Source organism: Anomaloglossus baeobatrachus, chromosome 5 (genome assembly GCF_048569485.1).
Source record: "Anomaloglossus baeobatrachus isolate aAnoBae1 chromosome 5, aAnoBae1.hap1, whole genome shotgun sequence".
Classification (NCBI taxonomy): Eukaryota; Metazoa; Chordata; class Amphibia; order Anura; family Aromobatidae; genus Anomaloglossus; species Anomaloglossus baeobatrachus.
The window spans coordinates 580794384-580822242 of record NC_134357.1 but is presented as its reverse complement, the minus strand read 5'-3'; the positions used below and the strand labels follow the sequence as shown (position 1 = coordinate 580822242).

The 27859-nt window shown below is 46.7% G+C and overlaps 1 protein-coding gene across 1 annotated transcript in view; it reads left to right on the top strand.

Moving 5' to 3' along the window:
• Positions 1-27859, top strand: part of LOC142313125 (uncharacterized) — a 149721-nt gene that overhangs the window by 105162 nt on the left and 16700 nt on the right. Inside the window, exon 3 of the mRNA XM_075352111.1 lies at positions 23290-23380. Within this exon, the coding sequence (XP_075208226.1) occupies positions 23290-23380 (91 nt within the window). The remainder of the gene's footprint in view (positions 1-23289; positions 23381-27859) is intronic.

The window sequence follows — 27859 nt, the reverse complement described above, 5'->3', positions numbered from 1 at the left end:
AGTGCACTTTGATCTGCCCTGCGGATGCTAGTTCAAAGTAATGTAATAGCGCATGCACGGGCAGTCTTAAACCTTTCCTTTCACCTGCGCATGCCATTACTTTGACCTGCCGTTAGCAGGGCAGATCAAACTGCACCTGCACAGGACTGAAATACCGGCCTGTGTGGATGACATAGGACACATCATCCATACGGGCCTGAGAACAAGGAGAACGCACATCTTAGTAGAGGAGGCACCGGACTGGAAAGCAGCAACACTCATCGGACCAGACTACCCCGTAGGTGAGTATAATAAAAGTGTTTTTTACATTATACAGAACGGCCTGGGCTCTTACATACAACATACTAGAATACTGTATATAAGAGCCAACATGTGATGGCCGCAACTAATAGTGACCAAATCTGGTGACAGGTTCCCTTTAACATTACAAAGGTGTCATCATGTAAAGTGAGAGATGTCAGATTGGAAAAATGGGGCCTGGATAGGAGCAGAAAACTGGCTGCAGTGGAAAGCCATGAAATAAGAGCGGCTTTGGTACTAACTATTATAGAGGAAACTGTGACTATAGACAATAACACATCTACTAAAATGACCACTCTCCACCGCGACAGCCTTCACCGTCAGTGATTTAGTAACTAGAGGGGACACATCTGGAGTAATTACAGTATGTGGCTCGGGGGCTCTCGGCAATCCAAACTATTGTAGGGGCCAATATCTTCTGTCAGATGAGTTTCTTGAAGAAATATTAGACATTTACTTTCTGCCTCTCGGACTCCACAATGGACGGCTCCAGTACAAGTTCTTATATAATGGACCATTTGTAGAATTCAGAGAAAATATCTTTCAGGCTCTTGAAGATAAAATTTCAGATCTTTATGTGTTAATTACTTTCCTTTTTTTTTCTAATTACATTTTGGAAATCATATGGGTGGGCTGCCCGGCCTCAGTGTACCCACTGTGGAATAATCCTAACCTCCCTCATATGTTACAGTTACCCTGTGCCAAACTTTGGATATAAACGCCCCTATCAGCACATTCATCAGAAGGGAGAGAAGGAAGATCCATCAATAAGATGCCGAGATTCTAGGAAGATGGAGTCATTGCTCTCAGTGGAGAAACAATAAGAATCTTGTAGTTATGATACTTATTAATCGTGAATAAAGATAAAATAAATGATGTTACAACAGAAGGCTTTCCAGACTACTGAGGTCTCTTCATCAACTACAAGATTATTATTTTGTTTCTCCCACTGAGAGCAATCAATCTTTATTCACCTGGTGAACACGGCACCAAACTAAGAATCTAGGACGTCACCAGCATCATTACTCTCCGCTTTCTCTTAGTGGTCCACCATACTGATTAGATTGTTCTTTGCAGATTAGAGATCTGGGCAGCTAAGGGTCAACGTCTTCTAATTTTAGTGGATAGGATGGATCCTACCTGTAAGATCTGGCTGATCTGATACAGATCTCACTCCAACGGAAGAGCGTCCAATGCCCAAAATAATGGGGACAGTTTTGGGTGGAGGAGCATGTGGTGGTCTAGCAGCAGAATGGTGACCATTTGATATGGCCGGACTACAACCCTGATAAAGCAGCCACAGCCGGTGACTGAGAAGAATCTGTGACTTCTCTGCATTTAGTGTTCACTACTCACCTGGGCGGTTATCTGTAGGAATCTCCTCTTTACTCCGCTCATCACCCCTCACATATGTCTCTGTAGTATTAATATGGGGCAGATCTTTCCCCTGAAACAAATATTGTAAAAGTCACAGACAGATGGAGAAGTCCCATCTATGATCAGCTCTAATCCTGCCATCTCCACCGCTCTCATTACACAAGTAAAACACATATAATACTGGAGGATAAAACAAGACTGAGCACAAGACCTTCACAGCGTCTACACATCATAGGGAGATTTAATGGCACCTTCTCTCCATCTACCTGATGATCCTGAGGAACATCGGGATCTTCTTGTTTACAGTCCTGTGGGAGAAGAGGACGGGGACATCTCTCTGGTGTTGTCTTCTTACTGGATAGACCTGGAGGAGACACATACAGGGGCTGAATTCATTCCTTACATACAGATAATTATAGGCCGTGTGTATTTAGTCCTGTCTATTACCTAGTGATGTGAGGGGCTGAGGAACCACCATCATGACGTCCTTGTACAGATCTTTGTGTCCTTCTAAATACTCCCACTCCTCCATGGAGAAATAGACGGTGACGTCCTGACACCTTATAGGAACCTGACACATACAATGATACCGTCACCCCCGATCCCTTCATAGCGTTACTGTATAATGTCCCAGAATTCCCAGCAGTGTTACCTCTCCAGTCAGCAGCTCAATCATCTTGTAGGTGAGTTCTAGGATCCTCTGGTCATTGATGTCCTCATGTATCGGGGAGTGAGGTGGAGGCCCCATGATTGGGCTCAGGGGTCTTCCCCATCCCTCAGACACAGGGTACTGACAGCGCTCACTAGAGGTCTTCTTCACTACTGTGTAATCCTGGTTATGGAGAGACACAGTAATAAATCTCACTCCAGACATTTCCAGAGTCCTCACCTCTCCAGTTCTGTCCATCTGTTATTCCCATAGATAAGAATGATGTAATGTGACGTCATCAGAATCTCTCACCTCTCCAGTAAGCCGGAAGAGGATCTCTAGGGTGAGGTGTAATATCCTCTCCGCCATCTTGTCCCTGTCCATATCCATCCTCCATGGGGCAATCAGGAAAATTCTCTTCTATAGAAGATCTCCACTGAGAGGATCCGATATTATAAGGCCCTGAATGGGAAGGAGATGAGCCGATATATAACATTAACCCCTTAGTGACGGAGCTAATTTTCACCTTAATGACCAGACTAAATTTTGCAATTCTGACCAGTGTCACTTCATGAGGTTATAACTCTGGAACGCTTCAACGGATCCCGGTGATTCTGAGATTGTTTTTTTGTCACATATTGGACTTCATGTTAGTACCAAATTTAGGACAATATTTTTTGCGTTTATTTATGAAAAAAATTGAATTTTGGCAAAAATTTTAAAAATTTAGCAATTTTCAACTTTTGAATTTTTATACCGTTAAACCAGAGATTTCTGTGGCACAAAATAGTTAATAAATAACATTTCCCACTTGTCTACTTTACATAAGCACAATTTTGGAAACAAAATTTTTTTTGTTAGGAAGTTAGAGGGGTTCAAAGTTTATCAGCGATTCATCATTTTTACATCAAAATTTACAAAAACCATTTTTTTAGGGACCACAATCACGTTTGAAGTGACTTCAATATGCCTAGATGACAGAAAATACCCAAAAGTAACACCATTCTAAAAACTGCACCCCCCAAAGTACTCAAAACCACATTCAAGAAGTTTATTTACCCTTCAGGTGCTTCACATGAACAAAAGCAATGTGGAATGAAAAAAAGCAAAAATTAAATTTTACCTAAAAATGTTGCTCTAACCCAAATTTATTCACTTTTAGAAGAAATAACACAACAATATGGACCCCAAAACTTGTTCCCCACTTTCTTATGAGCACGCCGATATGTGGTCAGAAACCTCTGTTTGAACAAATGGGAGGGCTCGAAACAGAAGGAGCAATATTTGAATTTTGGAAAGCAAATTTGGCTGAAACAGATTGCGGGCACCATGTTGCATTTACAGGTCCGCTAAGGTACCTAAACAGAAGAAACTGCTCACAAGTGACGCCATTTTGGAAACTAGACCCCTCAAGGCTTCTGTCTAGGGGTATAGTGAGCATTTTGGATCCACAGGTACTTCACAGATTTTGTTAACGTTACGTTGTCATATTGAAAATTTTAATAATTTTCTCAAAAATGTTGCTTTAGCATAAATTTTCTCACTTTTTCAAGAGGTAATTCCAAAAATGTGACCTAAAGGTTTGTTACCCACTTTTTTATGAACGTGGTGATACCTCACATGTGGTCTGAAACCTTTGTTTGGACAAATGGGAGGGCTTGGAACGAAAGGAGCAATATTTGAATTTTGGAAAGGAAATTTGGCTGAAAAAGATTGCGTGCACCATGTCGCATTTGGAGGTCCCCTAAGGTACCTAAACATCAGAAACCCTGCACAAGTGACCCCATTTTGGAAACTTGGCCCCTCAAGGAATTTATCTAGATGTTTGGTGAGTACCCTAAACCCCCAGGTGCTTCACAGAATTTTATAACGTTGAGCCATGAAAATAAAAAAATAAACTTTTACCACAAAATTGTTATTTCAACAAGGTAGCTTTTTTTCACAAGGGTAACAGGAAAAAAATCACCATGAAATTTATTGTGCAATTTCTCCTGAGTTTGGCGATACCTTATATGTGGTGGAAATCAACTGTTTGGGCACACGGCGGGGCTCGGAAGGGAAGGAGTGCCATTTGACTGCAAAATTGTCTGGAATCAATAGCGGACGCCATGTTGCATTAGGAGAGCCCCTAAGGTGCCTAAACAGTGAAGCTCCTCAACATGTGTCCACATTTTGGAAAATAGACCCCACAAGGAATTTATCTAGATGTTTGGTGAGTATCCTGAACCCCCAGGTGCTTCACAGAAGTTTATAATGTTGAGCTGTGAAAATAAAAAAATACATTTTTACCACAAAATTGTTATTTCAACCATGTAGCTTTTTTTTTTTACAAGAGTAAAAGGAAAAAATTCAGCATAAAATTTATTGTGCAATTTCTCCTGAGTTTGGCGATACCTTATATGTGGTGGAAATCAACTGTTTGGGCGCATGACAGGGCTCGGAAGGGAAGGAGTGCCATTTGACTGCAAAATTGTCTGGAATCAATAGTGGACGCCATGTTGCATTAGGAGAGCCCCTGAGGTGCCTATACAGTGAAGCTCCCAAACATGTGGCCCCATTTTGGAAAATAGACCCCTGAAGGAATTCATCTAGATGTTTGGTGAGTAGCCTGAACCCTCAGGTGCTTCACAGAAGTTTATAATGTTGAGCTGTGAAAATAAAAAAATACATTTTTACCACAAAATTGTTACTTCAACCAGGTAGCCTTTTTTTTTACAAGTGTAAAAGGAAAAAATTCAGCATAAGATTTATTGTGCAATTTTTCCTGAGTATGCTGATAACTTATGTGTGATGAAAATAAACTGTTTGGGTGCACATCAGGGCTCGGAAGGGAAGGAGCGCCATTTGACTGCACAATTGGCTGGAATCATTAGCGGACGCTATGTTGCATTTGGAAAGCCCCTAAGGTGGAGGTCCCCCACAAGTGACCCCATTCTGGAAACAAGACACCTCAAGGCTTTTATCTAGGTGTATAGTGAGCAGTTTTAATCCAAGAGTACTTCACAGAATTTGATAAGCTTAGGTTGCCATATTGAAAATTTTCATTTTTTTCACAAAAATGTTGCTTTAGCATCAAATTTCTTACTTTTTCAAGAGGCAACAACAAACCGTGGACCCAACAGGTTGTTATCCAATGTCTTATGAGCACAGGGATACCCCACATGTGGCCAAAAACCTCTGTTTGGATAAATGGGAGGGCTCTTGGAATGGAAGGAGCACCATTTGAATTCTGGAAAAGTTGAAATAAATTGCGTGCACCATGTCACATTTGCAGGGCCCCTTGGGTACCTATACAGCAGAAACCCCCCATAAGTGACTCCATTTTGGAAACTGGATTTTATTCAGGAGTATAGTAAGCATTTTGAATCCACAAGTACTTCACAAAAATGTTGCTGTAGCAACAAATTTCTCACTTTTAAGCTATGTGGCCATGATCCAGCGACACGGCGTCTAGTACACAGTGTCAGCCTTCCTGCAGAGATGTGAGTGTTGTCCACGGGAGAACGCAGCTGCCCATGCTCACGATTTGGGTTCAGGCTGCTGTGGAGCTCTATGCTACCTGCAGAGAACACTCTTGTCTCCGCAGCATAAATTGACATGCTGAGGCTCGGGAAGCTGCACCACAGGTCAGTGTATGCTGCAGAGAAGAGAAGCACAGTGGGCACGGGATTTCTAAAAATCCTTCCACTGTGCTTCTACTGCACAACGCAGCATTATGGACGCAGGGAAAACACTCTGCGCCCAAAACGCTGCAAACCCCGATTGTGGGCGCACAGCCTAAAATGCTACAATGGATGAATGGATAGATGTCAAACAAATATAACGTCCCACCACCTGCATATTCTAAGCTGGCGCACTTTAGTGCCTTTTATGTGGCACTAAAGGGTGCCTAGCCTTGTATTTAGCCCCCCCAAAAAATTAATAATTAAAATAAACGACATGGGGTCCCCCCTATTTTTGGTAGCCAGCTAGGGTAAAGCAGACAGCTGTAGCCTGCAAACCACAGCTGACAGCTTCACCTTGGCTGGTGATCAATTTGGAGGGCTCCCCAGGCGTTTTTTTAAAAAAAACTCAAACAAACGTGGGGTCCCCCCCAAATTAGATCACCAGCCAAGGTGAAGCGGACAGCTGGGGTCTGGTATTCTCAGGGTGGGAAGAGCCATGGTTATTTGACTCTTCCCAGTCTAAAAATAGCAGACCGCAGCCGCCCCAGAAGTGACGCATCCATTAGATGCGCCAATCCTGGCGCTTCGCCCCAGCTCATCCCGCGCCCTGGGGCGGTGGCAAACGGGGTGATATACGGGGTTGATACCAGCTGTAATGTCACCTGGCATCAATCCCTGGGGTTAGTGATGTCACGGCATCTAAACAGATACCCGACATCACTAACCCAGTCAGTAATAGAAAAAAATAAAGACAAAAAAAAAAATTATTTCAAAAAACACTTCCCGAAACATTCCCTCTTTCACCAATTTATTGAAAATAAACAAATTCCGGTCGCTGTAATCCATTTTGGAGGTCCCACGACGACTCTGGACCTTCTAGAATATAGGGGGCACGTTCAGGGAACGTATCCCCCATTTTCTGGAAGAGCAAGCTCTCCATGAGCAGTGTGGGTGCAGTAATCTGAGAATACTGCACTCACACTGCCCCGGTCCAACCTAGGGCAGAGTGACCTGCAGTAACCTCATTCCAGAATATGAGGGGCACACTCACAGAACGTACCCCCCATTTTCTAGAACAGCAGGCTCTTCATGTGAGGAGTGTGGCTGCAGATTACTGCACTCACGCTCCCCTGGTCCACAGTACAGCAGCATGTGCAGCAACGAGGTCAGCGTCCCTGCTTGCAAGGATCCAGCTGACAGCCGCTGTCTGCACATGCGCCGCCAGCTTTCCAGAAGGAGGCGGAGTGATCGCGGGGACGGAACAGCAGCCAGGTAACGGGGAAGACCGGGGGCTGATGGGGGGTGATGGCGGGAGACCTGGCGGGACCTGGGGACAACTTTTCTGTCGCATGTGACGTGTCACATGCGGCAGAAAGAGCAGGATGAATGTGGCCACGCGCTACTGTGCGCTGCGCGCCGCCATCTTGCATGCTCCAGAGGGGGGAAGGGGGGCGGCTCTGGAGAACCGGAGGGGGCTCTGGGGGACCAGAGTGCTCCGGTGTCCCGGAAGAGGGGTCAGGGGGAGGACATTTCCCTGCGATCTGAAATGTTTGATCATTTCAGATCGAGGTAAATGAATGCAGAGCCGGCGGCAGTTTTCGGTGCACTTCGGTGCCATTTTGAATGTTCCGGAGGAGGGGTAGGGGTGGGGGGGAATCTCAGGTACCGGGGGCCTTGGGGGCACTAGGGGCTTATATTTCTTTATCATCTGACATGTTTGATCATGTCAGATGAGAAAGAAATCAGTATTATTTGCCTTTTTTTTTATGTGATTGGCGGTATACGGTGTATACCGGCGATCACATTATCGGGGTCCAAAGAAAAACACCCAAAAAAAACACCCCGATTCATAATCTTAGGGGTGTCAGCTAGCTCCGTTAGCTGAAACCCCCAAGATTTTCCGTCACTGGGGGGGCGCTACAAGCTTTTTCCGGCCTGACGTCTCAAAGCGTCGGAACAGAATAAGTACCCTGTTTTTCTGACGTCTTGAGACGTTAGGCCGTCGCTATGGGGTTAAACTAGGATTTGGGGGGAGGGAGTGTAGTGGAACAAATAAGGGAATAGATAGAGCATATAGAGACAGTGAAACAGTAGGGGTCAATGAAGGATTAGGGGGGTCTGGGACATGCAAGGAAAGTTGGGAGGCAAGGAGTGAGGAATGTGTTAATACTATTAAATGTCTACTGGCAAATGCAATAAGTCTTGCAAAGAAAATGAATGAATTGGAGACTAATGTCATGCATGGATTATGATGTGGTGGGCATTATGGAAACCGGATGAGAGCCATGACTGGGTGACAAACGTAGAGGGTTATACTACATTCATGAAAGACAGGAAAGACAAAAATGGTGGAGGGGTGTGTATATTTATAAAATCTAACCTAAGACCTGTGCTCAATGATGACATTGGTGGGAACTGCAACAATGCAGAATCAGTATGGGAAAATGTACATGGGGAGGGGAATAACGGAAAGCTACTAATTGGAGTTTGCTATAAGCCTCCTAACATACCTGAAAGGTAGAGGGTGAAATACTGCAACAAATTGAAAAGTCATCAAATAATAATAATAATAATCGGGTCCTTTTTATGGGGATTTTAACTATCCAGACATTCAGTGGGACATAGAATCTTCTGGTTGTGCTAAAAGTTGTAAGTTCTTATCTACTATTCAAGACAATCTCCTCTCTCAGATGGTAGATGAACCGACAAAGGGAGATAATTTGGTAGATCTGGTCCTGTCAAATAGACCGGATACAATTTCAGATCTACAGGTCCGAGAGCACTTGGGAACCAGAGATCATAATATGGTAAGCTTTAAAGTAGTATTCAATAGAACATTTAAAAGGGGAAATCCTAAAACCTAGAATTTTGGGAAAGCTGATTTAACAAATTAAAGGAAGAGCTTCATTGTGTAGATTGGGACAAAGTCATAGTAACTGGGGATACTGAACATAAATGGGGTAAGTTTAAGGATATACTACTAGAGTCCTCTAAAATACCGTATTTTTCGAACCATAAGACGCACTTTTTTTCCCCCAAATGTTGGGGGAAAGTTGGGGGTGCGTCTTATGGTCTGACTATAGGGCTGCGGCCGGGAATGAGCGTGCTGCGGTGGAGCGGGTCATCGGGGGCACGAGCAGGCTGTAGCAGCCTGCTGTGACCACGTGGGCCCGCTCATTACATATACACGCCCATCCTCCCGCCCATTTCTCAGCGCAGAAGCCGACACTGACAGGTGGGCGGGAGGACGAGCGGGGACGCGCGCATAGTAAAGAGCCGGTCCGCATGATCACCCCTGGCAAATACAGCCTGGAGTGATCATGTGCGGCTGTATTCACTGCCCTCCGCGCGTCATCATCAGTGCGGGGTGCAGTTAATCAGTGCACTCACCTGTCCCCGTGTGTGGAGCCGTCCCCCTGCAGCACGCGATGTCTTCCTGTCTGTGCCGATCAGCTGATCTGTGCTGATCAGCTGATCGGCACAGACAGGAAGACATCGCGTGCTGCAGGGGAACGGCTCCACACACACAGATCAGTGGCGCAGATATGAAGATAATCGGTGCTGGATGGAGTGAGGAACAGGTGAGTATAAACGTTTGTTTTTTTTTTTTTTCCAATTTAAAATTTCATTAATTTTCAAAAGAATACAGTATTAGAACACACATCCATGTTGTATCAATAATGCTAATCAAAAGTCAATGCAATGCTAAGCCTTCGCGGGCTTTGTAATATTCTATGGATGGCAGAAATGGTACACAGATAATCATTTAAGGCCTTAGATAATGATAAAACAACAAGAGGAGGTTAAGGCAAGTAAAGTCATAGAATCCAGAGAAGAAGGGGTAGTTCAGAAGAGGAGGAGGAGAGATAAAAAGCAGAATGAGAGTAAGGTGAAGCGACCGGGACTGATACAATGTCTATTGAGCTAAGATTTGTTGAAAGTGTGGCGTAAGCTGTCTGAAAGATAGAAAAAAAAAAAAAAGAAACAAACCAGAGTGCCCCCCTTCCGGAGATCAAATTAGGTCCAGAAATTTTTTACTAGATAGGAAAGATTCCCACTGGAACCACTTAGTGGCTGTCTCCACCGTTTGCCCACGTGACTGGGCCATCACCATTTCCATGCGGTGAATCACATTTACTTCAGTTACCCACTCGTCAAACGTCGGAGGGTTAGAATCTTTCCAGCGCCGAGGAATCACTGTCTTAGCGGCCTGGAGAAGGTGGCCCAAGATAGATTTCTTAAAAACCCTTTCCGCTATGCTACAGATGTACAATAAGACTGCCTCCGGGCGACTGGGGACTACGATCCCTGTGGCCTCCTGTATGGCTGCCAGTACTTTGCTCCAAAAGGCCGACAGGCTCGGACAGTGCCACCAGATGTGAGACATGGTGCCACCTTGGGCTCCACAGCGCCAGCAAGTGTCAGGTATTTCGGGGCACCATGCATGAAGAGACGCCGGAACCCTGTACCACCTGGAAAGTATTTTATAGCTGGTTTCTTGCATCCTAGTGGCAACCACGGACCTGTGGGTCAGGTGGAAACACCGCTCCCATTGATTCTTGGAGATCATTTGATTGAGCTCTGACTCCCATGCTTTACAAAAGCGAGGAGGTGACACCTCTACTGCACTCGTCATAATCCTATACACTCTTGATATTGCATGGCGCGTATCAGAGGTACCAGTGCAAAGGTCTTCAAAGGGTGTTTGGGACGGAGGGTGGGCCACGACAGTGTCTTGTGAGGTCAAGAAGTGTTTGAGTTGGGCATATTCAAAATGGAATCGTAGTCTGAAATTATGGCTCTCTGTCATCTCCCGTAGTGGGAGGAGGGACCCCCCGGGGCCACCCGGTTTAGTCTCAAAGGATTCAATTTCGTGCTTCCCAGAAAATTGTTTGATGATGCTCCCGGTAAAAACTCCGGGTTATCGGTCAGTGGCATAAGGGGCCCTCTAGGCTGGATCAGGAGATTGCGTGATGACACAGAGTGGACCGTTTTCAATGTTTGTTTAGTACTATAGGACATCTCAATCTTATGCTTGGTGAGGAGCGGCCAGGTTCAGGGCAGGGTCGGTAATGATAAGGGGCACATACTTTGTGCCAGACTAACCCAAAGCTTAGAGCCAGAGTTATGTAAAAGGTCTAGGACCCTGGCATGGGCGGCTGCCAGGTAGTACCTTCTGCAGTCAGGCAATCCCGCTCCCCCCGCACCCTTAGTCCTAGTTAAGATGCTACTCCCTATACGGACGCGCCTTCCAGACCAAACAAATCGACCGAATATACGTTGCATCTTGGCCCAATAGGTTGCCGGTACATAGACCGGGACCGTCTGTATCAAATACAACAATCTTGGCAGGGCCGTCATTCTAAGTGCACTGATCCTGCCGAACCATGAGAGAGTGCCCCTATGCCACAGAGCTAAATCCTCCTCGAGCCGTGACAGGAAGTTTTGGTAGTTTAGTTGAAAGAGCCTGGACAGGTCAGAAGGGATTTTAATGCCTAAATATCCAATACTACCATGAGGTGGCCATCTGAAAGGAAAGTTTGGTTTTATAACATTCACAGTTGATTGGGGTAAAGATATATTTAGGGCCTGTGATTTATCGAAATTGATTTTAAAATTGGACCACTTGCTAAAACGGTCTAGCACTGTCATTAAGGATGGGAGGGATGTGGTAGGGTTACACAGATATAAAAGGAGATCGTCAGCGAAGGCAGCGCACTTATGTTCCCGATTGGCGATCTTGATGCCCTGTATGTCCGGGTTCGCCCGGATGGCCGACAACAAGTGTTCCATAACTAAGACATATAATAGCGGTGACAGGGGACATCCCTGTCGGGTCCCGTTTCGAATGGAGAAGGGTCTCGACAGAGTGCCATTAATCTTAAGGTGGGCAGTCGGGGAATTATATAAAGCCATAATTTTAGACGAGAAAACCGGTCCCAGGCATATATGCTCTAGGGTCTGAGAAAGCGACTGCCAGGAAACCCTGTCAAAAGCCTTCTCAGCATCCAAAGACAGCAACATCAAGGGGAGTTTCTTAGTGTGTGCGTGTTGGATTAAATCTAGAGTTTTTATGGTGTTGTCCCTTGCCTCTCTACCAGGGACAAACCCGACCTGATCCAAGTGGATCAAGTCAGGGAGTAGGGGGCCAAGTCTATTTGCCAAAAGCTTGGCATAGATTTTTAAATCTACATTGAGAAGCGATATTGGTCTAAAACTACTACACGTCGTGGGGTCTTTTCCGGCCTTACGGAGCAGCGAGATATGAGCCGTGGTGGACTGGGACGGAAAGGGGACAGATTCTGAGATTGAATTAAAGGAAAGGAGCATAAGGGGCGCTAATTGTTCTGAAAAAGATTTATAAAATTTAGCGGGGAGCCCATCGGGACCAGGATTCTTATTGCCAGGAGTGTCGCGAATCACTGCCAATAAATCCTCCAGTAGAAACGGGCTCTCCAAGCTATTGATTACAGAGCTATCGAGACATCTAAAAGGTGAGGGCATTGAAGGGTACCCCTCACCCGAGCTAGGGGGTTCAGCAGGTATATTATATAACTTTGAATAATAGTTGTGGAAGGTGTTTGAGATGTCTGGGGTGGCGTAAAGTAATTCGTCGCGTGAGTTCTTAATGCAGGGGATGAGGGTGTGGGCTCTCTCTTCCCTCAACGCGTTTGCCAACAGTCTGCCGGGTTTATCTCCAAACTCGTAAAACCTCCCCTTTCCCACCTGCATTAGACGTTGATATGAGGAATCAAGCAATTTTTTAACCTCAAACCTAGCTCGTAGGAGGGCTTGTAAATTTGTGGCCGATAAGGCTCGCTTGTGGATGAGCTCCAGTTCAGAAACCCTATGGAGAGCTTTTACTATATCCTGGGCCTTTTCTTTCTTGATTCGGGACCCGTGCTTAATAAAAATACCTCGTAGGACACATTTCAATGCTTCCCACTTATAAGTGGGGGCTGTGTCATCTACCGAGTGGTCTTCCATGAACCTTGCAATAGAGGTTTGGATATCAGAAACACAAAGCTCATCCAGTAACAATGACTCATTCAGCCGCCACGACCCTCTAGGGGTCGAAAGAGAGGGGATCTCAATCGTGCAATAAACCGGCGCATGATCTGACCACAATATGTTATCCATTTTTGTGTGTTGGATCCAGGGGAGCGCGCTATGTTGTATTAGTATGTAATCAAGGCGACTATAGGAATCCTGGGTGTGGGAGTAGAAACTATAGTCTCTGTCCGATGGGTGCTGTATTCTCCAGGTGTCGAACAATTGAATGCGCAATAAAGCTTTTTTAATACGTTTAATGGTAGAGTATGCAATGCTAGATTTCCCCTTTGAGTTGTCTAAGGTAGGGTCTAGGGTGACATTAAGGTCACCACAGAAAATCACTGTACCCTGTATCAGGGGAATCGCGACGTCGATCAAACGGGAAATAAAACTGTCCTGTCGTTGATTTGGGGCGTATGCGTTAATTATTGTGAAGATGTGGGTCCCCACCCTCAGCGAAAGAATTATATATCTTCCAAGACTATCTGTCGTGCACTTTAGGATCTGATGTGGGAGGGATTTATGGATGGCTATTGCCACCACTTTAGAGCGGGAGTCAGGGTTGTCCGAGGACACCCACGTCTGGTAATATTTATTTTTGAGAATAGGGGCATGTCCTTGTTTGAAGTGTGTCTCCTGGAGACACGCTATCCTCACCTTCCTTTTATGGAGATGATACAATATCTGTGACCTTTTCTCCGGAACATTGAGGCCCCTGGTGTTGAAAGAAGCGATGGTTAGGTCCGCCATCTATAAAAAAATAGGATATTAGAAATATATAAGAGAAGGGATCGAACACGATCAGCCCAGCCGCTGAAGATAGAAAGAAAAGAAGACTTAAGGAATGCAGAATGTAGCAGGTAATAAAGGAAGAGAGAGAAGAGAACAATAAGAACAACAGGCAAAAAAAGCCTAGCACAACAAACTAAATCTGAACAAACGTTCCTAGGGAACATATCCGCCTCATCTAGGCAGGACAGGGGATCCCAACCTATTTGGGGAGAAAGGATGTCAGACATAACCGAGCAGAGCTCCGTATAAACTAAAAAACATTAAGGATAACCATAGACACCGGTAAAAGTGACAAATGCTTATGTAATACGGGCTATGAAAAGACTGGAATGCAACGTGTGGAAGCCCAGCAACTCAAAATACTGTAAAATACTGTAAAAAGAATAAGTCATATAGGCGTATTCAGCTATTAATTTCCTCCATATTGGTTACCGCGGACGGCCCGCCCTGCGGCCCCGTTCTCCTCTTGGAGGCAACCCCCTGCTGGACTCGAAAGGGGGAGTTGGTCTGGAAGAGGCAAGCCGTTCCCTGGGCACCCAAGGCTGGAGTAGAGTGGTTGGCCAGGCTGCAATAGAGATTGTTGGCAAATTCAGACTCTCAGTAAAAGCCGGGAGGTCCTCTGGGGAACGTAGGACCATCCATCGGGAATCTTTCTGTATCGAAAGGGAAAATGGAAATCCCCACCGGAACGGTAAACCCCTCTCTTTTAGGACATCAAGAAGGGGCTTAAGAGTCGCACGTTGGGCCAGAGTGTGTCGTGAGAGATCTGGCATTATGCGGATAGTAGAGCCATTGTATGACAGATTCTGTTTCCTCCTGGCTGCTTGTAGAATGGCCTCTTTTATAGCGAAAAAATGCACTCTGCATACAATATCTCTCAGGCGGGAGTCATTTGGATCTGGAGGGCGTAGAGCCCTGTGGGCTGTATCAAGTTCAAGGGCAGCTCCCGGTGGTCTCTTTAGCAGATTGTTAAAAATGGCACGGAGAGCAGCGGGAATATCAGGAGCAGCAATAGATTCCGGGAGACCTCTAACTCGTAAATTATTCCGTCTGTTTCTATTTTCTAAGTCATCCACATGTTGTTGAAGGGCAAATAGTTGCTTGGATTGGTTTTCTACAGTCTCCTGGATAGATTGAATGGACATCTGGGAATTTGATTGTTGCTCCGCCAGGGTGTCAACCCTATGAGTAAGTGAGGAGAGATCCTGCCGCAGCTGGATAAATTCCTGTTTACACTCCGCCACTACTTGATTGGCCAATGCTGCAATGTCGTTCTTGGTGGGGATTGCTTGTAACAGTGCCCGCAGGTCTGCCAGGGATGCCGGGCGATCCTCGCCCCTCGAGGCGGCAGCGTGAGGTATAGTGGGGTATGCATAGAAAGAATCCTGCAAGGCTGGACCATATATTAGCGTTTGTGTGTTTTGGGGGTTCTTTATATCGTCCCATACTTGTGGCATAGATGCATGACAAATTGGTGGTGACCCCAGTACCCTGGGACCCCCATTCATGGGAATCAATGGGCCCCTTTCTAGGTTCCCGCCTGCGGCAGTTGGGCTCTCAGCCCAGGAGGATCCGGTGGACCACTGATCTGGGGAGGGAGGGGGCACTTCCCTCTGGGGTATCCCCCAGGACTCATTGGCAGCCATCCAAAGTTCATGGGGCCCTCCACTATTTCCAGGTCCTCCTGGGGGTCGTGTGTCTCCTGATAAGAGGCTGATGCCGCTACTCCCCCTTCTGGCTCGGGTCCCGCTCCCCAGCTCTTCCTGAGACCCCTGTACCTGGGCTTTATAGTTCAGCAGGCCACCAGTACCGGCTCCTATTCCCCTCTCACCTCTGGTCGCTGCGCCTGTGGGTGAGGACAGGGCTGCTGGTGCCTGCAGTGCAGCTTCTTCCTGCAGCACCTGTTTCTTCAGTGCTCGGGCCCGCAGCGGTGACTCATCTTCTGAGCCCGAGCACCTGTGTGCCCCGCGCCCACACGCCACACTTCCCCCAGCTCCACCAGCGCCGGCTGCAGGCAGGATGGCAGGGCTCCCCGGCTCCGTCAGAGGCGCAGCGGAGGGCAAGGTGGGTAGAGCCGCGCTCGTGGTCGGTCCGGCCTCCAGCCCTGGTCCGCCTGCTAGCGTCTCCAGGTCGCGGCCGCCATCTTGGAATGGCGCCGCTGGCGGTACCGTGTCTCCCGTTGTGGTGGATCCGCCAGCTCCCGCCGCCGCCATGGGTCTTTTGGAGGGTCTTCCCGGATCGTGGGGGGCCTCTGCTGCTTCTTGTCTCCTTTGGGACTCCAGGCTTGTCGCCCCCTCGGGCACCGGGATGGTGCTTCCTTCAAGCCCTGCAGGCCGCAGTTCCCTTCCTGGCTGTGGCAGGGTCCCAGGCTCCCTATTACGGGTGAGGTAAGCCCCAATTTTGCCCTGGGATGCAGGGGGCTGCCCTGAGGTGCTGGGCTTTTTCTTCTTTGGAGCAGATTTGCCCATTATAGATAGTACACCGGCACTATAGGGGTTTATTTAGAGGAGCTCCAGCAAGTAGCGTCCTCACTCGGCCATGTCCAGCTCCGCCCCCCCGTTTGTTTTTTTTTCTCTGTGCTATAGGATACAGACCATATACCAGGATGGTATATGAGCACGATGGGGGCATAAAGCAGGATGGGAGTATATGAGCAGGATGGATGGGGGGTATATGAACAGGATGGGTGGTATATGAACAGGATGGGAGTATATGAGCAGGATGGATGGGGGGGTATATGAACAGGATGGGGGTATATGAACAGGATGAGGGTATATGAACAGGATGGGGTATATGAACAGGATGGGAGTATATGAGCAGGATGGGAGTATATGAGCAGGATGGATGGGGGAATATGAGCAGGATGGATGGGGGGTATATCAATAGGATGGGGGTATATAAACAGGTTGGGAGTATATGAACAGGATGGGAGTATATGAACAGGATGGGGATATATGAACAGGAGGGGGATATATGAACAGGATGGGAGTATATGAGCAGGATGGATGGGGGAATATGAGCAGGATGGATGGGGGGTATATCAATAGGATGGGGTTATATGAACAGGATGGGGGAATATGAGCAGGATGCTGGTATATAAGCAGGATAGGGGTATATGAGCAGGATGGGGGTATATGAGCAGGATGGGGGTTTATAGCAGGATCATATACAAGGCAGGGGGCTCATTACCAAGATGGGGTACCTTAGTAGAGAATTTGGGGACATTACCCCCATAACAGTGTCAGCAGCAGATCCTCGCCCCATAACAGTGTGTCATAACCACATTTTTTTGCTTAAAGTTTTATTTTCCTATTTTCCTCCTCTAAAACCAGGGTGCGTCTTATAGTCCGGTGCGTCTTATAGTCTGAAAAATACGGTATACCTCCTAGTAAAAAATGTCTAGGAATAAAAACAACACCTCTATGGATAAATAAGACTGTACAAAGTATATGTTAGGGCCAGGTGGACGGGCAGACCCAGGAGGTGGATCCACTGGGCTGAACACCTTACCGAAGGCAAGGTGCCCGGTAGCCGTAGCACTACGGGTAGCAGGACAGTCCGTTCAGAGGAGTGGAGTGTAGAAGTCCCTGGGACCACGGAGTCACTGAAGGTGGTCCGGGTGACGGAGCTCAGGTTCGGAGGCCGAGATGACGTCAGGCAGAGTCCGGAACCGACGGAGCGAGAAGACGGGTCACCACAGGGATTGGAGATGGTATGAACTGACGGGATGGCAGACCGTCACCGTTCGGGGTTCGGGTATCGTCAGGACCGGTTGGCGAGGCAGGAGCGGCTCTAGGAAAGAGATAGGTAAGTATACCACAAGACACAAGGAGACCTGACTCCTAGCTTAGCAAAACACGAAGAACAGGCCCCACCCACTTGGAAAGGATCTCCCTATATACCCTGTACCTGATTCTTCAATATCCTGTTGGAGGACACTGGCCCTTTAAGAGAGGGTCAATGACCGCGCGCGCGCCCTAATGCGCATGCGCGAGGCCCGGGTGCCAGAAGCCAGAGCAGGGAGCGGTGAACAGGAGGCAGGAGAGCCGGGCTGGGGCAGAGTTGCCGACGGGCGCCGGGAGCGGGGACCGGGCTGCCTGGGGACCGCAGGTGATGGGGCATGGAGGCTGTGGAGCGGGGGACGCCTGGCAGAGGAGCCGGGGAGCGAGGCAGGGGAGCCGGGGAGCGTGGCAGGGGAGCCGGGGAGCGTGGCAGGGGAGCCGGAGAGCGTGACAGGGGAGCCGGGGAGCGTGACAGTATAATAAAAGAAAAACAAATGGCATTCAAAATCTTGAAGGGTGAGAATACAGAAATAGCATTTCAAGATCATAAGGATCTCAATAGAAAACGTAAAAAAGAAATAAAGGAAGCAAAATTAGCTACTGAAACAAAAATCGACAAGGACATTAAAATAAATCCCAAAATTTGTTATAAATACATTAATGCCAAATAAGAAAACAAAGGATGGTATTGGTCCGTTAAAATATAGTAACAAGTTAATTATAGAGGACAAAGCAAAGACTGAGATATTAAACAGTCACTTCTCATCCGTGTTCACCAAGGAAAAGACTGTTTCAGGGATCATTCAACAAGTCAAAAATCAAAGTTCACCACCTGATATTAATTTAACACAAGAAGAAGTACGCCTGCGTCTGAGTAAATTAAACATTGACAAATCCGCTGGGCCAGATGGCATTCATCCACAAATATTGAGGGAAATGAGCTCAGTAATTGACAGACCACTGTATCTCATCTTCTTAGACTCGCTTGTAACAGGATTTTTTCCTCAGGATTGTTGGATTGCTGATGTGGTACCGATATTTAAGAAAGGTAAGAGGGTGGATCCAGGCAACTACCATCCAGTAATTCTGACATCAGTAGCATGCAAAGTTTTTGAGGGCATTTTAAGAGATGACATGGAAAAATATTGAAAAAAATAATATAATAACTGACAGACAGCATGGATTCATGAAAGATAAGTCATGTCTAACCAACATGTTGAGGTTCTATGAGGAGGTAAGTGCAAACCTGGATATTGGTAATGCAGCTGATGTGATTTATTTGGACTTTGTAAAGGCATCTGATACTGTACCACATAATAGCCTTATACTAAAGCTCCAGTAGTAGGGACTAGGGGAAACTATATGCACATGGGTAAGGAATTGGCTAAAAGATAGGAAACAAAGAGTAGTCTTAAATGGTATATTCTCTAAATGGGCTATAATTAGCAGTGGGGTACCGCAGGGATCTGTGCTAGGACCAATCCTTTTTAATCTCTTTATTAATGACCTTGTGGATGGGATTGATAGTAAAGTGTCAGTCTTTGCTGATGACATCAAACTATGTATGATATTAAAAACTGCCCTTGATAGTAAAATGTTACAAAACGATATGGATAAGATGTCAGAATGTGCAGATACTTGGCAAATGAGATTTAATGTTGATAAATGTAAAGTAATGCACCTAGGACAGAGTAATCCTGTAGCTGCATATACTTTTAATGGAAGTAATCTTGGGCTAAAGAACAGAAGGACTTGGGTATTCTGATTACAAATAAGCTGAGCAGCAGTACTCAATGTCAAGCAGCAGCTGCTAAAGTAAACAAGATTTTAGGGTGTATAAAAAGAGATATTAGATCCCGTGATCCCAATGTATTGTTACCCCTCTATAAATCACTTGTAAGGCCACATCTGGAATATGGGATCTAGTTTTGGGCTCCACATTTTAAGAAGGACATACAGAAGTAAAGGCTACTTTACACACTGCGATATCGGTCCCGATATCGCTAGTGTGCGTACCCGCCCCCATCTGTTGCGCGACACGGGCATATCGCTGCCCGTGCCGCACAACATCGCCCAGAGCCGTCACACATACTTACATGTCCGACGACGTCGCTGTGACCGGCGAACCGCCTCCTTTCTAAGGGGGCGGTCCGTGCGGCGTCACAGCGACGTCACTGAACCGCCGCCCAATCGCAGCGGAGGGGCGGAGATGAGCGGGATGTAACATCCCGCCCACCTCCTTCCTTCCGCATAGCGGCCGGGAGGCAGGTAGGGAGACGTTCCTCGCTCCTGCGGCGTCACACGCAGCGATGTGTGATGCCGCAGGAACGAGGAACAACCTCGTTACTGCTGAAGTAACGATAATTGGGAATGGACCCCCGTGTCGCCGATTAGCGATTTTTCACTGTTTTGCAACGATGCAAAATCGCTAATCGATGTCACACGCAACGGCATCGCTAATGCGGCCGGATGTGCGTCACGAATTCCGTGACCCCAACGACTCCGCATTAGCGATGTCGTAGAGTGTAAAGCCCGCTTTAGAGTCAGTTTAAAGGCGGGCAAGTAGACTACTACAAGGAATGGAAGGCCTCCGATATGATGAGAGGCTGAAAAAGTTAGATATGTTTAGCTTAGTAAAATGACGTCTCAGAGGAGATCTCATTTATATGTATAAATACATGTGTGGTCAATATAAAGGACTGGCGCATGACTTATTTCTTCCAAAGATAATACTAAGGACCAGGGGGCACTCACTGCGAGTGGAAGAAAAGCGATTCCGGCAGCTAAATAGGAAAGGGTTCTTTACAGTTAAATCAGTCAGACTGTGGAATGCCCTACCACAAGAGGTAGTAATGGCACATACTAACAGCTTTTAAAAAAAGAGTTGGATTTCCTCAGTACACAACATTGTCGGTTATAAATGACTTAATATCAAAATGTAAAATTGGTGGAGGAAAGTTGAACTAGATGGACCAAGGTCTTTTTTCAACCTATGCAACTATCTAACATGACCTCTGTGCAAAGAGAGAGGAGCTCACAGCAGAGCAGGTAAGTAGTTGGTATCAACCTACATGTATCTATGTAGCGTAATAGTTACTAAAAAGATATATAAACCCCTTAATCTGTCCATCTTCTCCGCACCTGTTATTTGATTCTTGCTTATGATGGAATCTAATTATAGTGAATGACACTCGGCTCCACACTCGAGTCTGATATATGAGAAAATATACAACAGTGTGAGCACGCTCTAAGGGAAAGGCCTTGAAAAACGTCTACGGAGACGCCCCAAATCTATAACACAGAGAGCGCAGGACCCCCAGGACTGAGCGCAGGTCAGAGAAATGGGGCTGTAAGGCCAAAAACAAAATAATATGAGGGTTGAATGAAAAGTAATGCCTCCACCTTCATAACTCCTCTCAGATGGCAGCGCTGGTATGGGGCAGGTACTGGACTGTTCATTAGACTCTCCTCTACTGCTCCAGTTGACAGGAAACCTTATCAATGAACGGTTGTGTTATTACAGTGTAAAGAATGAACCCTGTGCAGACGGTCGGTCAATGTGATTTAGACAACGTGCGGTCATTGAATTCTTGACAGCAGCAGGTGTCACCCCAAAGGAGATCCATCAGAGAATACAAGCCGTGTATGGTGATTGTGCTGATGTGCACTGTGCGTCGTTGGGCCAGTAGTAAGATTAAAGATGGTGAGGCGGGAACGTCTGACTTGTGTGACAAAAAAAGAGTTGGACGTCCTGTGACAGCAACCACGGAGTTACACATGGAAAACGTAGACTCAGGATGATGGTCATATCACTCAGAGAGAAATTGTAAGCACAATCGGCATTTCACAGGAACGTGTAGTCACATTATTGCTCTGCTTGGTTATGGGAAGATCTGTGCACGATGGCTGCCCCGGATGCTGACGTCTGACATGAAAGCCACAGACGAGAATGAAGGTGACGCCTTTCTGCATTCAATTGTGACAGGAGATGAAGCTTGTGTACTGCACTACGGACCGGAGCCGAAACGTCAGTCCATGGATTATCAGCACAAAGGCTCGCCCCAGAAAAAGACATTCAAGACCCCGTCCTCAGCCGGGAAATCCTGGCCTCAGTGTTTGGGGCGCAGATGACGTTATCCATGGGGATTTCCTACAACGTGGAGAACAATCACTTCAGAGCGTTACATCACAACGCTGCCAACTGTGAAACAGCGAATAACATACACTGAGGAGCTGATCATGTGACCCCTGACTCCTCCCCTCCATGTGACATCATCACAGGTCCTGGAAGCACAGAGCAGCCATATATCTAGTGTGCGGCTCTGCAGGTGGAGGTGTGTGGAGATTCCCCATTACTGGGGCAGGCGGCATTAACCCCTTCAGCTCTGAGACTATTTGGGGCGGGGGAGGTTTCTCTCTCTGCTCCTCAGATATAATGGCGGCGGCTCTATCTGTCTCTGTCACATACGTTCTGCTGATATTCTGGCCTCTGGACTGGGAAATGTCGTCTCCATCTTGTTCTATTCTCAGGGTTTTCCCTATAGTGAAGGAGATTTCTTGTATCTCCAGTAATTGTATTATTACAGCGGATTCTTTATGATGTTCCATCGTCATCTTCTCCCCATTCAGGTCCCTACAATATCGGATCCTCTCAGTGGAGATCTTCTATAGAAGAGAATTCTCCTGATTGCCCCGTGAAGGATGGATATGGACAGGGACAAGATGGCGGAGAGGATATTACACCTCACCCTAGAGATCCTCTTCCGGCTTACTGGAGAGGTGAGAGATTCTGATGACGTCACATTACATCATTCTTATCTATGGGAATAACAGATGGACAGAACTGGAGAGGTGAGGACTCTGGAAATGTCTGGAGTGAGATTTCTTACTGTGTCTCTCCATAACCAGGATTACACAGTAGTGAAGAAGACCTCTAGTGAGCGCTGTCAGGCCCCTGTGTCTGAGGGATGGGGAAGACCCCTGAGCCCAATCACGGGGCCTCCACCTCACCCCCCGATACATGAGGACATCAATGACCAGAAGATCCTGGAACTCACCTACAAGATGATTGAGCTGCTGACTGGAGAGGTGACACTGCTGGGAATGCTGGGACATTATACAGTAACACTATGAAGGGATCGGGGGTGACGGTATCATTGTATGTGTCAGGTTCCTATAAGGTGTCAGGACGTCACCGTCTATTTCTCCATGGAGGAGTGGGAGTATTTAGAAGGACACAAAGATCTGTACAAGGACGTCATGATGGAGGTTCCCCAGCCCCTCACATCACCAGGTAATAGACAGGACTAAATACACACGGCCTATAATTATCTGTATGTAAGGAATGAATTCAGTCCCTGTATGTGTCTCCTCCAGGTCTATCCAGTAAGAGAACAACACCAGAGAGATGTCCCCGTCCTCTTCTCCCACAGGACTGTAAACAAGAAGACCCCGATGTTCCTCAGGATCATCAGGTAGATGGAGAGAAGGTGCCATGAAATCCCCCTATGATGTGTAGACGGCTGTGAAGGTCTAGTGCTCAGTCTTGTTTTATCCTCCAGTATTATATGTGTTATACTTGTGTAATGAGAGCGGTGGAGATGGCAGGATTAGGGCTGATCATAGATGGAACTTCTCCATCTGTCTGTGACTTTTACAATATTTGTTTCAGGGGGAAGATCTGCCCCATATTAATACTACAGAGACATATGTGAGGGGTGATGAGCGGAGTAAAGAGGAGATTCCTACAGATAACCGCCCAGGTGAGTAGTGACCACTAACTGCAGAGAAGTCACAGATTCTTCTCAGTCACCGGCTGTGGCTGCTTTATCAGGGTTGTAGTCCGGCCATATCAAATGGTCACCATTCTGCTGCTAGACAACCACATGCTCCTCCACCCAACACTGTCCCCATTATTTTGGGCATTGGACGCCTTTCTGTTGGAGTGAGATCTGTATCAGCCAGCTCTTAAGCTGGGTTTACACACTGCAACATCTCAAACGACATCGCTGTAACGTCACCGGTTTTGTGACGCAATAGCGATGTTGTTTGCGATGTTGCAGTGTGTGAATCCTATCAGCGACCCGGCCCCTGCTGTGAAGTTGTAATCGTTACAAATCGTTCAGGATCATTCCTAGGTCCTTTGTTTCCCGCTGTGCAGCATGAAGTTTCAGTGTGTGAAGCCTTTTCAGCGACTTTGTTAGCAACTTCCCTTTCAAAAGGCTGCTTATCAACGTCCCCAACAACCAGCTAGGTCGCTCTGCAGGTCCGGATCGCTGTTGAGTTGTTGGCCAGGTTTGCCTGTTTGAACGCTCACCAGAGACTTAGCAGAGACTTAGGGAGGTCGCTATTGCGTCACCAAACCGGTGACGTTACAGCGATGTCCTTTGCGATGTTGCAGCGTGTAAACCCAGCTTTACAGGTAGGATCCACCTTATCCCCTGAAAATAGAAGATGTTGACCCTTAGCTGCCGAGATCTCTAATCTGTAAAACCAAATGACAGCGTACTTACAATATGCCGACAACTAAGAAAATCATGGGAAGAAGAATCTAATCTGCGAAGGGTAATGATGGTGATTAGTGATGGTAATGATTAGTTTGGTGCCGTGTTCTCCAGGTGAATAAAGATTGATTGCTCTCAGTGGGAGAAACAAAATAATAATCTTGTAGTTGATGAAGAGACGTCAGTAGTCTGGAAAGCTTGCTTTATAACATCATTTATTATATTCTTGTTCACCATTAAAAGGTATCATAACTACAAGATTCACTGGCGGACATACCACGATGCACAGAAGCCCTGAGCGGGAGGGGGCCCCGAGGGCCTGAAAACACATGGGAATTTCCTTTGTTGTCAGTGGCAGCTTCAATACTAACAAGAAAAACAGGGGCCCAAATCAGCTGAATGCATATGATTATCTTGAGCTGACATGGGCCCCTTCCCTCCCCTGTTAGAGGCCTGCAGGACGGAGGATTCATCACCTCTGCAAAAGCTGCCGGCCGAGTAGAGGATGTCTGTGTCTTAGGCCCCTTTCACACGTCAGTGATTCTGGGACGTTTGTGCTTTTTTTTAAACGTACCAGAATCACTGACATACGCAGACCCATTATAATGAATGGGTCTGCTCACACGTCAGTGATTTGTCACTGCACGTGTCTCCGTGCGGCGTACCCGCGTGTGCGTGATTGCTGCATGGAGACATGTCCATTTTTTTATGGCATCACTGATGTCCCACGGACCACGCAGTGGTGTGGTCCGTGAAACACGTGCCAGAAAAAAACGTACTTTTAAAATAAAAAACATTTTAACTCACCCGGCTCCAGCGATGTCCTCTGCAGCCCGTTCTCCCTGCTCCTTCTGTGCCGGCTGATTACTGTCGCGCATATTCATTATGCGCGACACAGCCGACCCGGAAGCAGCTCCTGCAGGGGTCACCGCCGGCCGGATGCTGCGTCGCGGGAGGATTCAGCACCATGGACAGCGGGAGCGGGCGCAGGTGAGTGAATCTCTAAGTGCAATCACGGGCCACGGAGAACGGAGCCCGGATTGCACTTAGACAACCTACGTGTGCCGTGATTTTCGGCACATGCAGGGACATGTGCGTGTTTTACACGCCAGTGAAAAACGTCTGTGTTTTTCACTGACGTGTGAAACGGGCCTTAGAGCTACAAAGGTGTCTCCAACCACCAGCTACATCTGCAGCAGAGCAGATAGGCCGCTGTATAACAGACAAGGCCCCTGCCTCCCCTCATGGCTGAGTTGCCCCCCCCGTCCTGCACTGAAATTATTTCAAGAGAAAACGGCATTCGAGCACCAGGAGGAGGGGAGGCTGCCCCACAAGAGAAGATGGAAGTGCAGGCTCCAGAGTGAAGAACCTGCTGTGCTTGGTACCATGTGCAATCATTTACAGAGAGGGTGAGTCCAACTGTAATGTGTTGCTATCTATCTATCTATCTGGTCATCAGAGATACGGGAGAGCAGTGATGTCACTGAGAAGAGAAGCAGAACAGTGCTGGACACCGGAGATACGGGAGAGCAGTGATGTCACTGAGAAAAGGAGCAAAACAGCGCTGGACATCAGTGAGAGCAGTGGTAGGTGAGTATATTATCATACTACATGCATAAACACACATTCCATCAGTAAACAAGTTAGTGATGGCTTCTTTAATGATGTCTATGGTGTGGCTGTTCTTTCTTGTATTTCCTCTGTTTCTCTGGTGTACCCACCTGTCATATAGAGCGCTGCTTAAAAGGATCCAGCCAGCGGATACATGTCACCCATGGATCGAGCAGCGTGTATCAGACATCACATCTATACGACGATTAGTATTATAGTATTAGTTGCGGCTTAGTCCCAGACATCTATGAAAGTGTTTTCTCCTCTGAATCTCCGCAGCACTTTAGGGTCACATATACCTGGCTGTGATCATACAACCACTGCCTGGTACAGGCTGTCCACGGCTCATGGGTCTCAGCTGTCAGGGTCACACACAACTGGCTGTGATCATACAGCCACTGCCTGGTGCAGGCTGCCCATGGCTAATGGGTCTCAGCTGTCAGGGTCACATATACCTGGCTGTGATCATACAGCCACTGTCTGGTACAGGCTGCCACAGCTCATGGGTCTCAGCTGGCAGGTTCCCTATAAAGGAGTTGTGTGAAATAATACATGTACTGTAAAGACATTGTCTGGCAAAAGGATCTAATAGGGGTTCAATTTTGTAAAACTAACAAAATAAATTATTCACACCTGCAGTCACCCTCCTGGATCCAGCGCAGGCCGTCCTGTGGTCTGTGCCAGCATTAATTATGTCACCGTTCTACCAGACACAAGACTGCTGCAGTTTGTGATAGGCTGCAGCGGTCAGGTAACATGATCTGCAGGTATCACAATCTGCAGCGATCCTGTGTCTTGTAGAACGGTGAGATAATGCTGGCACAGAGCACAGGACGACCTGCGCTGGATCCAGGAGGGTGACAGCAGGGGAACGCAATTTGTTTTGTTATTTTTACAGAATCTGGTCTCCAGGTAATGACCTTTGTCTGGACAATCCCTTTAATAAACTATCAATCCTCATCTTTGTTGCACCTGACAGCTCTAGTGTTAAATTCCATGATGCTTCTGTTTACAATGGCTGCAGACATCACAGCCCAGGTGCCTCATGTGACCGCTGCAGACAATCATTGGCTTCAGACTCTTGAGCCATATACCACTGACAAGCTGCAAACCACACACAGTATACAGCTGTGCCATCTCCAGCAAATGTAACTAGATGCATTGGAGACAGCGCTAAAGCTGCAGCAGATAGAAGAGTGGCAGGACTGGTCTGTGTTATATTCAGATAGTAAATATGGAGCTTATTTATTGTTTTGTATAATAGCAAAATACCAAATGTATAACTCCTCAGAAGATATAGTCAAAAATAGCAATGAGGGGTTTCTTACTCATCTCAAAAAGAGACACAAAATAAAACTTAACATTTATTAAGAAATCAATAAGAAGTGAACAGGGTCACTAATAAAACGTGAATATTAAAAGAGTACACACATATGATACCTGGTCACCAAGCTCAAACGGACCAGTACCAATGTGTGAGGCACACAAAACACACCCATACGTGCAAAGACCATAAGCAATGGCTGCGCACAACCCAAAGCAAAACCTATCGAGGAACCGCCTCCAACAGGTGGGCTATGGGAAAATACAATGGGAAGGTGAAAGACCTAAAGCAGTTTTTGTGGCCTAGGAAGCCATCTTTACCATAAATGGATCCTGCCAAAAAAGAAAGGTCTCACCAAATCAGACGGGCTCATCAATGCACCAAAACCTGGGACTTCATGACTCCACACGTATCATGTAACGTCCTTCCTTGGTTTTATTTCAGATGCAGAGGAAATTAAAATGATACAGCATGAATTGAAGTATAAAATAAAGGAGGCCCAGGAAGTCTTCAGAATGAAACTTGAAAATAAACTGTCCCACAATAATTCCAGGGAGGTTTGGTCAGGAATGAAATTACTGACTGGGCTTAATGTCTGTGCATGGGGGAGGAAAACTGGACAAGGCTAATGAGATGAATGAGTATTTCAATAGATTTAGCAATACATGTGTAACACCAACTGACAGAGGATGTGATTCTGGTGCAAATTCTGCAACATTGATATTGGAGGATGAGCAGACTAATTTCAGAGTCTCTGAAAATGATGTGAGGAGGCAGTTTAAGTCACTTAACATTGGTAAAGC